We start from the raw sequence: 12,430 nt of genomic DNA, 5'->3' as shown, positions 1-12,430 counted from the left end.
AGTCTGTTTTCTGTACATTCCATAATCCATCTGACTTCAGTAGAAGCAAGGGAGAAGGTCCTTATTATACTGCAGACAGGCATGTCATGCGTTCGATACCATGGATTAAGCCTCTACACTCCCAACTGTATTTAAGGTCTCAGCAGGCTGTCAGAATAAATGAATGTCCAAGATGTGGTCATTGTTGAGTGAGAGATTGTTGCAAATCTACCATAGGTACTTCTGCTTAAACTGCAAGATGGCTCAGTGCCCATACCAGTGACAGGATGGTGATGGATAGGTCCATCTTGCCCCACACAGAATATCATCTGTCATAGCCTTAAAACACACCATATTCATCTTGCCATCAATGAGGGGAAGTTGAACCTGGTCTATAAGGGGAACACTAGCCAACACAATTACACTGATTCAATGGAGAGATCAGTTCCCTGCACACAAACACTTTGTTCTGAGATGTGCTGGTGCTGCCTTGGACAACTAGAGACACAAATCTCTGCCTGTGATTTGCCAGCAACTTCATCAAGCACTTTTGCAGGAATTAACTAATGTCTTCTCATCTACTGTTTCAAAGGCCACAAGAAGTGGTCACAAAAGATACTGAAGGCATTGAAAGACAAATATTATTAGTATTCACAGATGAAACAATTTTTATTTTTGGCTTGTACAAACTGTTGTCATTCTGAAAAGCTGTAATTTTGTAGCCAAATAAATCTTAAAGGATCATAGGTGTGCAAGTTAAATGGTTGCTGGAGTAAAGTCTTCATAATAGCTTGATCACATTATTTACTATATACAGTATAAATTTAAATTTGTATGCAAAGAAAATATGTAACAATACAGCTGTTTATCTCATTAATTAGAGCTTCTGTATTTAATTTAACAGGGCAGGTTGGGTTGATTGCTGGACAGTACCAAGTCTGATGCTTACAATTGACTATACCTGGCATCCGATCTACCCTCAGAAGGCTGATGAGCATTTAAAGCAGTCCTGTAAGTACCTTATTTATTTGAATAGTAACTTTTCTATGAAGTCAGAGATGGCTTTAGATATGTAGTTAATGATAAACATTTGAAACTTGTATATAGTGGCTCTTCAAATAAGAAATATATATATTCTCATTTTGCAGAATCTGTCAGTTCTTGTCATTAGGATTATTTTTCTCCCCAAGTATCGTTATGAGATAGCTCTCTGTTTTTATTTTTGTTTGTTCTTTGTGATTTATGATTGATATTTTCAGCCTTTTTCCACTTGTATAGAATCTCTGCGAATGAATTGCATAACATTAGCTTTTTTTCCTGCATATAAACCACCTGGACATTATTAGGCACTTTTTATATTAAAAAGGAGGTCTTGATTTTCCTATTAATACTTATAGCAGCTTTCTTAAATTCAGTGAGGTGCTATCTGGTAGGCTGCATTTTTCCACAGTTTGCCAATGCTAGATCTAGCCTTCCTGTGGCCCTAATCAAAATTTGGACCCTTGCCTCCATTAGTTGCATGTCTTTTCCAAAGAAAAATTATGACAATTCCTGCTAAGCTGAAAATGGGAGCTTTTTCAGCAATGCAAAATGTTTTGTAATAATTTAGAAACTTAAGATAAGTGAAACCTTCCTATTGTCATTTTGCCAAACACAGACCGTCAAAATCAGTATTATTTAGACATATGTTTTCCTTTTTTGAAAACGATAGCTGTTGCAGTGTTTGTAATTTTTTTTTTTTTTACCATTTCACCCTATAAATAGCATTTTAACCTGGTGAAAAGCATCAAAGAAATGGGAAGGTTCTCTATAGTAAACCTGCATTTGTGGTTTTGATTGGCACAATTATTAAGAAACAATGATTTCAAGTAAGGAGTAAGGTGAAATTGTTGAGTCTACTGTAGCTAAGCAAAGTGGTTGATGGATAATCATTCTGAAATGATAATAGCTTACTGGTTAGATGAGCTAATTAACAATGGCTGCCAACTCTCTAACTCCAAAAACTGGGATTTTGGACAGACTTTGGTAACCCTTTACCATATCATACCTTAATTAACCTTGCAACAGTGTGTGTTAATCTAAAGCAAATGTTTTATGGTCACTGGCAAAGTATTATTATTTTTAATTAAACTGCTGAAAAGCAATTTGGAATTGGAAAAAATCAAATACTCAGTTAGAGGATCCATACAGACTTTTGTCAAAACATGGCAGGATCTAATCAGTCGTAATTTAAAACAAGCTCATAAAGCACAGATAATTTTTTAATTCAGGTATGTTTACAAGCCTTAAATTTCACGCCATTTGCCTTGCTCTCTCTCTCTCAGGGGTGGGGATCGATTTGTACTTAACTCAATTTTTCTTTTTGTAAAAACTTGATTGATTTGTATGGATTGCAATAAAATTAATAAAAATAATAATAAAAAAAAAACTGCTGAAAGGCTAGAAGAAAACATAAGATCACATCTCAAAAACAAGTGGAACTACAATTCTAATTTTGAATCTGTACTAATAAAAGGCAAAGCCCTCACTCACTCACTCACTCACTCACTCACTCACTCACTCACTCACTCACTCACTCACTCACTCACTCACTCACTCACTCACTCACTCACTCACTCACTCACTCACCAATTCTCCAACTTCCCGTGTAGGTAGAAGGCTGAAATTTGGCAGGCTTATTCCTTACAGCTTACTTACAAAAGTTAAGCAGGTTTCATTTCGAAATTCTACAGGTAGTGATCATAACGGCCGATAGCGGTTGACAACGTCCACCATGTTGAACTTTCTTATTTATGGCCCCATCTTCACAAAATTTGGTAGGCGGCTTCCCTGCGCTAACCAAAACCGATGTACGTACTTATTTCGATGGTATGACGCCACTGTCGTCCGCCATATTGAACTTTCCAACGTCACTAATTCTCCAACTTCCCGTGTAGTTAGAAGGCTGAAATTTGGCAGGCTCATTCCTTACAGCTTACTTACAAAAGTTAAGCAGGTTTCATTTCGAAATTCTATGCATAACGGTCATAACGGTCGACAATTTCCGCCATGTTGAACTTTCTTATTTATGGCCCCATCTTCACGAAATTTGGTAGGCGGCTTCCCTGCGCTAACCGAAACCAATGTACGTACTTATTTCGGTGGTATGATGCCACTGTCGGCCGCCATATTGAACTTTTCAATGGTCTTTGTTACTTATGGGCCCATCTTCAAGAAATTTGGTACGCGGGTTCCCAACGCAAACTGAATCCTACTTACGTACATACAGTATATACGTAAATAGCCTGCAGCTCGGTCACTGTGTGAGGTGGCGTTGGGTCCCCCATCCCAATGCCTCCCACGTTGTTGGCTGCCTGCCTATATAAGGCCGTCCGTCGCTCCAGTCTCTACATTCCCTTCCTTGCTTCGCCACGGGATTCATGTCTCCCTGCTGATAACTACAGCCTTTTTATTTAATTCACGGCTTCTCCACTGTTTTATTGTTCATTTATTACGATTATAGTTATTATGTAAGTATTTTAGACTTAATTTACATTGTTCAGGTACCCATTTCCTTTATCGTTCCAACCGTACCTCCATTAACATGTCTATCGAGGTGATCACCATCGATCAAAGAACTGTTACTTACCGAGTGGTTTCCATGCCCGGAGATGGCACCTACCTTTTCCATTCTCATTGTTACATATTGCACGGCCATATTAGGCTCACTCTTGATATCTGGAGGACCATTGTGTCTTATGTATGGAATAACTGGGACAGGTTTAAGGTGTGGACTGATGACGGTACAGGAGATAATTATACTACACAGGAGCACTATAAGAGTGAAATGCTTAAGCCCTTCACCTATGGATCTGCATGCGAGTTGATGGCTGCCGCTGAATTGTTCGGTTGTCGCTTTCAAGTGTACCGAAATGGCGAAATATTTTACACCTTTCGACAACCGCCAATGTCTCTTAAACATCTTAGATTCACAGCTGACGATTTCAGTAGTGGATAATTTGATGTTTATGAATGTTTAAACTCTCAGAAGCTGGATGTGAAGTTATCAATGAAACCGGATGTATACTTACAAATCTTGACAGATGCCTAATGTCTGTTCAACAGAAGTCCTACAAATACTGTCGTAATTGAAACAAACCATGAAACTCAAACCGATTATTATAGCAGCAATCCAAGCTGTGAGATTTGAGGCAAGATTGTACGTTGCATGCTCAAGAGTAAGCTCAGCGTACAGCTTGGTCATATTACAACCAGAGGGCCGAACTCACAATATGGTATACAAAGAGATCCATAACAAATAATTATTGGTATATTTTCACTTAGTTTAAAAAGGTTTAATTTTCTTCTTAATAAAAATTTTAAGGCAGTACTTCGCTGCTGCGAAGCGCGGGTATTTTGCTAGTAAAATCATATTATTAGAATGGATTCCATGTAAATATGTACAACGGTCATACATTGTTCAAACTGTTAAGTCAAATTCAGGGTTACAGAGGGCTGTAGTCCATCCAGCAGCACTTGAGTGTAAAGTAGGAGATATTCCTGGATAAATGTGCCAGTCCATTGAAAGGTTCACACATCCACATGTCATCCTACATGGCCTTACCACATTCAGTTCATACACCTGCTTTTTTCAGTTAATGCTATAACTACCATTTTGGGCTGCTGTTACTCTTAATCAAATGTGGAGACCTTTCTGCTCAAAACAATGTAAGATCTCTTTCTTCCACTTGACAGCTTCTCTTTCTGCTGGTGTCCAACAGTGGACACTAGCTTCTAGGGTTATTGCCCTGATAGTCATCAACAACCTTCTGCCCCCAGCTCCTCTGTCTTGCCTATACTGCTTAATTCTTGAACAGGGTTCATTCAGAATATATGTTCCTGACAGTGGTTTATGAGTTCCTGAAATGTAGAATATTTTCAGTAGGTCTGAGTTAAACTTGACACGAACATAGGCAACTATTGGTCCGCCTAACAAGTGTTCCTTCAGTTTGGTGCAGCTCTCACAAAGTGCTGATCAGTTGACAGCACATCACTTTTCTTTACCCATGTGTCCAGAGGACCAGATGACTGGGTGTTCCACATACAGTTGGTCTTAGTCCAGAAAAGACTTGTGGATCTGTCTTGTGAGCTCATCTACCATAAGATGAAGCATACGGGTCGGATACAATTATAGCTAGGTAACAGGGAGGCGTAGGAAGGATCCTTAGACCTAAACATGATAGTCTTTGGCACTGGAAACTGGTTCATTTACAACATTAAGTATAATTTCTCTGGTGTTGAGAGATTTGGCACATATGCAGAAAGAAAGTTGAAAAATACTAGCTAGTTATTGTCAGGCTCACTACTGCACTCAAAATGGGAGAAGCCCATACAGTAGAACCTCGGGTCACAACCGTAATTCGTTCCAGAACTCTGGTCGCAACCCAATTTGGTCGTGAACAGAACTAATTTCCCCCATAGGATTGTATGTCAATACAATTAAACCGTTCCAGACCATACGAACTGTATGTAAATATTTTTTTTTAAGATTTTTAAGCACATATAAATAGTTGATTATACCATAGAATACACAGTGTAATAGTAAACTAAATGTAAAAGCATTGAATAACACTGAGAAAACCTTGAAGAGAGAAAACTTAACACTGCAAGAGTTCACGCTACAGTCTTGAGAACTGCTGTGAAAAACCTTGAACAACAGAGAAAACTAACATTGCAAGAGTTCACGCTATAGCCTTACGAACCGCTCGCTGTAAATGCTTTTTTTTAATAATATTTAAGCACAGGGAAAAAAATAAAAATTTGAAAAATCCTTAATTTATACAAAAACTAACCTTGAGGCAAATCGCCATGAATCTTCCTGGCTTTCTCGCATAACGTTGCCTCACTTATGCAATCCCCTGCAAGTTGCTTTTCGTTCAACCACACTAGCAACAGTTTTTCCACCTCTTCCAGCATTTGAGGCCTCTGCTTGGTTAACACTGTAACTCCCTTTGCAACATCAGCTGCCTTAATGGCCTCTTTATGCTTTAGAATAATCAAAATCGTAGATTTTGACTTCTTGTATTCGGTGGCAAGATCAGTACCATGAACGCCACGCTCATACTTTTTAATAATTTCTTTCTTTAATTTAATTTCAGTTTTCTTCGAACCTTTCTTCTCACCAACACTACCACTCTTCACTTGCTTAGAGGCCATGGTTAATTGAAAAATTTATTCAAAAGCATGTGAAATAGAGCACAAAGAGTTCACAGTAAATGCACGCACGTCTGACCGAGAACAATGTATGGGAAGAGACTAAAGATGTATGGAAATCATCGGTTCGTATGAACCGGAAGGGAAACTGGCTTGTTCGTCACCCAAGTGTGTGGTCGTGAACAGATGCAAAAGTTTGGCGAACTTTTTGGTCGTAAACTGATTTGTATGTATTCCGAGATGTTCGTGACCCGAGGTTCCACTGTATGTGGATTATGACATGCCCTAAGCTAGGCATTGTATAGCTGATGTTGGTTTTGGTGAACAAGAGGGTCCCTTGGTGTAGGAATAGACAGTACACTTTGACTTTGTGTTTTAATCAAAGAGCCATTAAAATTTTTCCTCTTTTTAGAGAGGCTGAATTTGGTGCTTGAAAGGGTACTATCTACTAGCACTGTTGTCGTTGTGTCCTAACAATGGAAATAGATAGAGATATCTGGAGAAGTGTGATTGAGAGGAATGACCTGCTGAGGCAAATCTGAGCAGTGAATTGTAATAAATTAAAAAGAAAATCATAAATGAAATCATTACCAAAAAATACTGAATTAAAATTGAGTTTATCTTTATAGAATTTTCTTCAAGAGCAGCTCAAGAAAATTTATACAGATTTACAGCTATACTGTAATACTGTATTAGAAAAGTATATAAAAAGTGTTCAATGATGCCACAGTTGGACGCACACATCTACTTAAATACACAGTAATACTGAGATCTATAAATCTCACTCAAACAATATTTGCAGGCATACAAACATGTGATCCAGCTAACAATGATGATCAGGTAGTAGGGTAGTGGAATACCCAACAGTTCTTAATGAAAGAAATATTGTTGGTTCAAGGTGCAGGCCATGTAATTGGGCTTTGGGTCCTTCTTCCAAAATCATTGCTTGTAGCTACATGGCATGACCAACTGGAAAAGATCCTTGTTGGTCTGCTGACAGTAAAGTACATTGCAGAGGCCTACTGATTGTATTCATCGCAAAAGAATCAATCACACCATTAGGGCACAAATGAGATGGTGGTACTCTTGCCAGAGTGATCCGGGGTACTGTGTTTTGCAAAAAGTACAGGGACCACCATATTTCAACAGTGTTTCCTGTTTAACTTCTTTTTTTCCCCTCAAATTCCATGCAAACTCTTTTAACATATAATCACTTTTGTGTAGTAGTCCTTGTAAATCAAATGTCGACATGAATAGTTTTCTGATAGTAGTTAGAACTGTGTTTAATTATGTTTTTTTTTCATGTTGAAACTGAAGAAGTAATAATATTCAAATGTGTGGCTTGTGTTAAGTGGATGTTATGAGCCTGTGTAATTGTACTATAGCAATCTTCTATTCTTTTTCCTGTGTTGAAGATTATAGTCTTGGCAGTGCTCTGTCACCTGTGAATATAAATGAAAATGAGTGAAACATATACAATAGACTTGCAATGGTCATTTTTTAAATAAACCATTATTATAAAAACATTTTTTTGGAATTTAATATTGACATTAAGTACCCTGTTAATCACAGTGCTACATTTCTTTAACTACTTTGGTCAATTTCAAGAGCAGAGCTTGAAAGAATAGTCCAAAAACCAAATTTAAAAATGGTTTGCGATATCAACACAAATCCAGTTTTAAAATGAGTTTCCATGTTAGTAAAATAGCCACTACTTTAATCATATTTAATTTTTTGTTTTGTGTCCCTTGAATATTTCATTATAGCATTTAGAATATCAATATTTATTATATACACTTTGATTTTATTAGTTGTACCACAACATTGATCTCAGGAGTACTAACATAGTGTTAATCAAGGTACCGTAGTAATAAAATTATTCTAACATTAGTTAGAATAAATACTCAGTGTGTTTCTTTAAATTCATATGATGGAATATATTTCCTTGGGAGATTATTATATTTTTTAATACAAAGATGATTAATTTATGAATATAATATTTCAAAACTGAAAATATATCACACTTTAGCATTTTTGAGTGGTCAGGGTTTACTGTATATTTTTACAAAAAATAAAATAGATAATTGCATTTTTTTTTTAGATTTTGTATTTCAATAACTTAGAAAATCAATGAAAAAGTAAGGTATAGTTATCGATAGACGAGCTTTTGTTATATTTTAAAAGGATTGGTAATGCAACATCTTCAAACTACATATGCTCAATTTTATGTTACTGGTGGTTGAAATACATTTGCTTTTATTTTATTTATTTCAGCAGTATCTGAAATGGATGACTCCCTGCTATCTCCAACTTTAATACAACCTAACAAATCTGCTGTTGATCCATCAGAACTTACGCCAGATAGACTTCATGTTGATCTGGAACTTTCTCCAGACTCTCAAATGATATTTTATGGACCTATGTTGAAGGCACTCCTTTGTATAAAGGTATGTGGTACAATTTTACACATTTCTTTGCTTTATGTATTACTCACATATATTAAAAAGCTAATAAATTAAGAAAATAATTTGTGGTGTAAGGTATTAATTCTTGTAATTACCATTAAATATGATTGACTTAGTAAAGTGCAAATTTCATGATTTTACATAGCTGTCATACTGCATGACTTGTTTTCATCTGATCCTTAAGAAAATGCAGATAATAGTTTGTGCTTGTAAACTTTAACAAATCCTTCCTTCCTTATGTTATATTTATAATGTACAGTTAATTCCTTTTGAATAAACTTGCAAATGTTGTCCCTTTGACATACTTTTGTCCCAGAAGTCATAATTTGCATTTCGAATAGTTTTTTTTTCTATCATGCATGAAAGCTGTATCAGAAATACAACAACAACATTTATTTATATAGCACATTTTCATACAAACAGTAGCTCAAAGTGCTTTACATAATAAAGAATAGAAAAATAAAAGACACAATAAAAAAATAAAATAAGTCAACATTAATTAACATAGAATAAGAGCAAGGTCCAATGGTCAGGGTGGACAGAAAAAACAAAAAAAAAAACAAACTCCAGACGGCTGGAGAAAAAAATAAAATCTTTAGAGATTCCAGACCATTAGACTGCCTAGTCCCCTCTGGGCATTCTACCTAACATAAATGAAACAGTCCTCTTTGGATTTAGGGTTCTCATGGAAGAACTTGATGATGATGGTCACGTAGACTTCTGCCTTTTAATCCATCCATTATTGTTGGAGCATCATGGTGCTTTGAGTAGGTGGAGGTGGCGTAGGCCACCACCACAAAGAAACCGGAAAAAGAAACAGAAAAGAGAGTAAGGGTCAGTACGGATTTTAGAGCCACCATGAATAGTTATTATGAAGAATTGAACATACAGAGTATCAGGATTATGTTAGGCCATGTTAAAGTAATATGTTTTCAGCAATGTTTTAAAGTGCTCTACTGTACTAGCCTGGCGAATTCCTATTGGCAGGCTATTCCAGATTTTAGGTGTATAGCAGCAGAAGGCCGCCTCACCACTTCTTTTTAAGTTTTGTTCTTGGAATTCTAAGGAGACACTCATTTGAGGATCTAAGATTACGATTTGGAATATAAGGTGTCAGACATTCCAATATATAAAATGGGGCTAGATTATTTAAGGCTTTATAAACCATAAGAAGAATTTTAAAGTCAATCCTGAATGACACAGGTAACCAGTGTAGTGCCATTAACACTGGAGATGTCATACATGCACGTGTTTTAACCACTTCTTACCTACCTTTACTTGTAGTGACTGACTTCAATGACCTAACTATGTACATGGTCAAAACATTTATTGTTTTGAAAGCCCTTCAACAACAACAACAACATTTATTTATATAGCACATTTTCATACAAACAGTAGCTCAAAGTGCTTTACATATTAAAGAATAGAAAAATGAAAGACATAATTATAAAAAAATAAATCAACATTAACATCGAATAAGAGTAAGGTTCAATGGCCAGGGGGGACAGAAAAAACAAAAAAAACTCCAGACGGCTGGAGAAAAAATAAAATCTGTAGGGATTCCAGACCATGAGACCGCCCAGTCCCCTCTGGGCATTCTACCTAACATAAATGAAACAGTCCTCTTTGGATTTAGGGTTCTCACGGAAGGGCTTGATGATGATGATGGTCACGTAGACTTCTTCCTTTTAATCCGTCCATCATTGTTGGAGCATCATGAAGCTTTGAGTAGGTGGAGGTGGCGCAGGCCACCACCACAAAGAAACCGGAAAAAGAAACAGAAAAGAGAGTAGGGGTCAGTACCGATTTTAGAGCCACCATGAATAGTTGTTATGATGAATTGAACATAGAGTATCAGGATTAAGTTAAATTACGATTAAAATGAAGTTATAAAAAGGCCATGTTAAAGTAATGTGTTTTCAGCAGTGTTTTAAAGTGCTCTACTGTATCAGCCTGGCGAATTCCTATTGGCAGGCTATTCCAGATTTTAGGTGCATAACAGCAGAAGGCAGCCTCACCACTTCTTTTAAGTTTTGTTCTTGGAATTCTAAGGAGACACTCATTTGAGGATCTGAGGTTACGATTTGGAATATAAGGTGTCAGACATTCCGATATATAAGATGGGGCTAGATTATTCAAGGCTTTATAAACCATAAGCAGAATTTTAAAGTCAATTCTGAATGACACAGGTAACCAGTGTAGTGACATCAAAACTGGAGAAATGTGTTCGGATTTTCTTTTCCTAGTTAGGATTCTAGCAGCTGCATTCTGCACTAGTTGCAAACGATTTATATCTTTTTTGGGTAGTCCTGAGAGGAGTGCGTTACAGTAATCTAGTCGACTGAAAACAAACGCGTGAACTAATTTCTCAGCATCTTTCAGTGATAAAAGAGGTCTAACTTTACTTATGTTTCTTAAGTGAAAAATGCTGTCCTAATGATCTGATTAATATGTGATTTAAAATTCAGATTACAGTCAACAATCACCCCTAAGCTTTTTACCTCCGTCTTGACTTTTAATCCTAATGTATCCAGTTTATTTCTAATAGCTTCATTGTATCCATTATTGCTGATCACTAAAATTTCAGTTTTCTCTTTATTTAACTTGAGAAAATTACTATTCATCCATTCTGAGATACTAGTCAGACATTGTGTTAGTGAATCAATAGAATCGGGTCATCAGGTGCTATTGATAAGTACAGCTGTGTGTCATCAGCATAGCTGTGGTAGCTCACGTTGTGCCCTGAGATAATCTGACCTAACGGAAGCATGTAGATTGAGAATAACAGCGACCCAGGATAGAGCCTTGTGGAACACCATATTGGATATCATGTGTCTTCGAGTTGTAATTCCCACAACTAACAAAATATTTTCTCCCTGTCAGGTAGGATTCAAACCAATTTAAGACACTGCCAGAGAGGCCCACCCATTGACTAAGGCGATTTCTAAGAATGTTGTGATCAATGGTGTCAAATGCAGCACTCAGATCTAAGAGGATGAGAACAGATAAATGGCCTCTGTCTGCATTTACCCAAGTCATTTATTACTTTAACGAGTGCCGTTTCTGTGCTGTGATTTGTTCTAAAACCTGACTGAAATTTATCAAGAATAGCATGTTTATTTAGGTGGTCATTTAACTGCATAATGACTGCCTTCTCTAGAACTTTACTTAAGAAGGGCAAGTTAGAGATGGGTCTAAAATTTTCAAGAGCTGAGGGGTCAAGATTATGTTTCTTAAGTAGGGGTTTAACTACAGCAGTCTTAAGACAGTCTGGGAAGACCCCAGTATCTAGTGACGAATTTACTATGTCAAGAACATTATCAATTAGCACGCCTGATACTTCTTTGAAAAACCTTGTTGGTATCGGGTCAAGGACGCAGGTGGAGGGTTTTAATTGAGATATTATTTTTGTAAATCAGGTAAATCTATCCTAGTGAAAGAGTTTAATTTGTTTATAACAGGGTGTTGGGGTTTACTGTACTTGGTCCTGATTTTTTCTTATCAAACACACCACTCATAAGGCTATGTCAGATCAGTTATATTGACTATTTTGACAACAAAAACAAACATACAACACCTACAACATAAAAATCACCTTGATTAATACACAAAATATCCTTTAAGTTAGTTTGTAACTTGTCTTGTGCCAGTAAATCATTAGCCTTGTGAGTGCCAGCTGGCACACATTCCAAAATCAAATTCTTTCACTGTAAAATGTTCTTCTATACTAATGGAAGAAAAGAAGCTCATCTGAGGTTGGTTATTTTGTAAGGCTGTACTCCATGATGCAAGGG

At 36.6% G+C, this 12,430-nt stretch overlaps 1 protein-coding gene across 9 annotated transcripts in view; it reads left to right on the top strand.

The window, feature by feature from the left end:
* Positions 1-12,430, top strand: part of kiaa1109 (KIAA1109 ortholog) — a 388,609-nt gene that overhangs the window by 140,325 nt on the left and 235,854 nt on the right. For 7 of the 9 annotated variants that reach the window (XM_039751239.1, XM_039751244.1, XM_039751240.1 and 4 more), the window contains exons 19-20: positions 884-990; positions 8,446-8,618. In XM_039751239.1, coding sequence (XP_039607173.1) covers positions 884-990; positions 8,446-8,618 — 280 coding nt within the window. The remainder of the gene's footprint in view (positions 1-883; positions 991-8,445; positions 8,619-12,430) is intronic. The other 2 variants (XM_039751238.1, XM_039751246.1) reach the window with 1 other exon arrangement.

This window comes from Polypterus senegalus, chromosome 4 (assembly GCF_016835505.1).
Source record: "Polypterus senegalus isolate Bchr_013 chromosome 4, ASM1683550v1, whole genome shotgun sequence".
In the NCBI taxonomy this organism is placed as follows: domain Eukaryota; kingdom Metazoa; phylum Chordata; class Cladistia; order Polypteriformes; family Polypteridae; genus Polypterus; species Polypterus senegalus.
The sequence above is the reverse complement of the archived record's forward strand: the minus strand, read 5'-3'. Positions and strand labels throughout refer to the sequence as shown.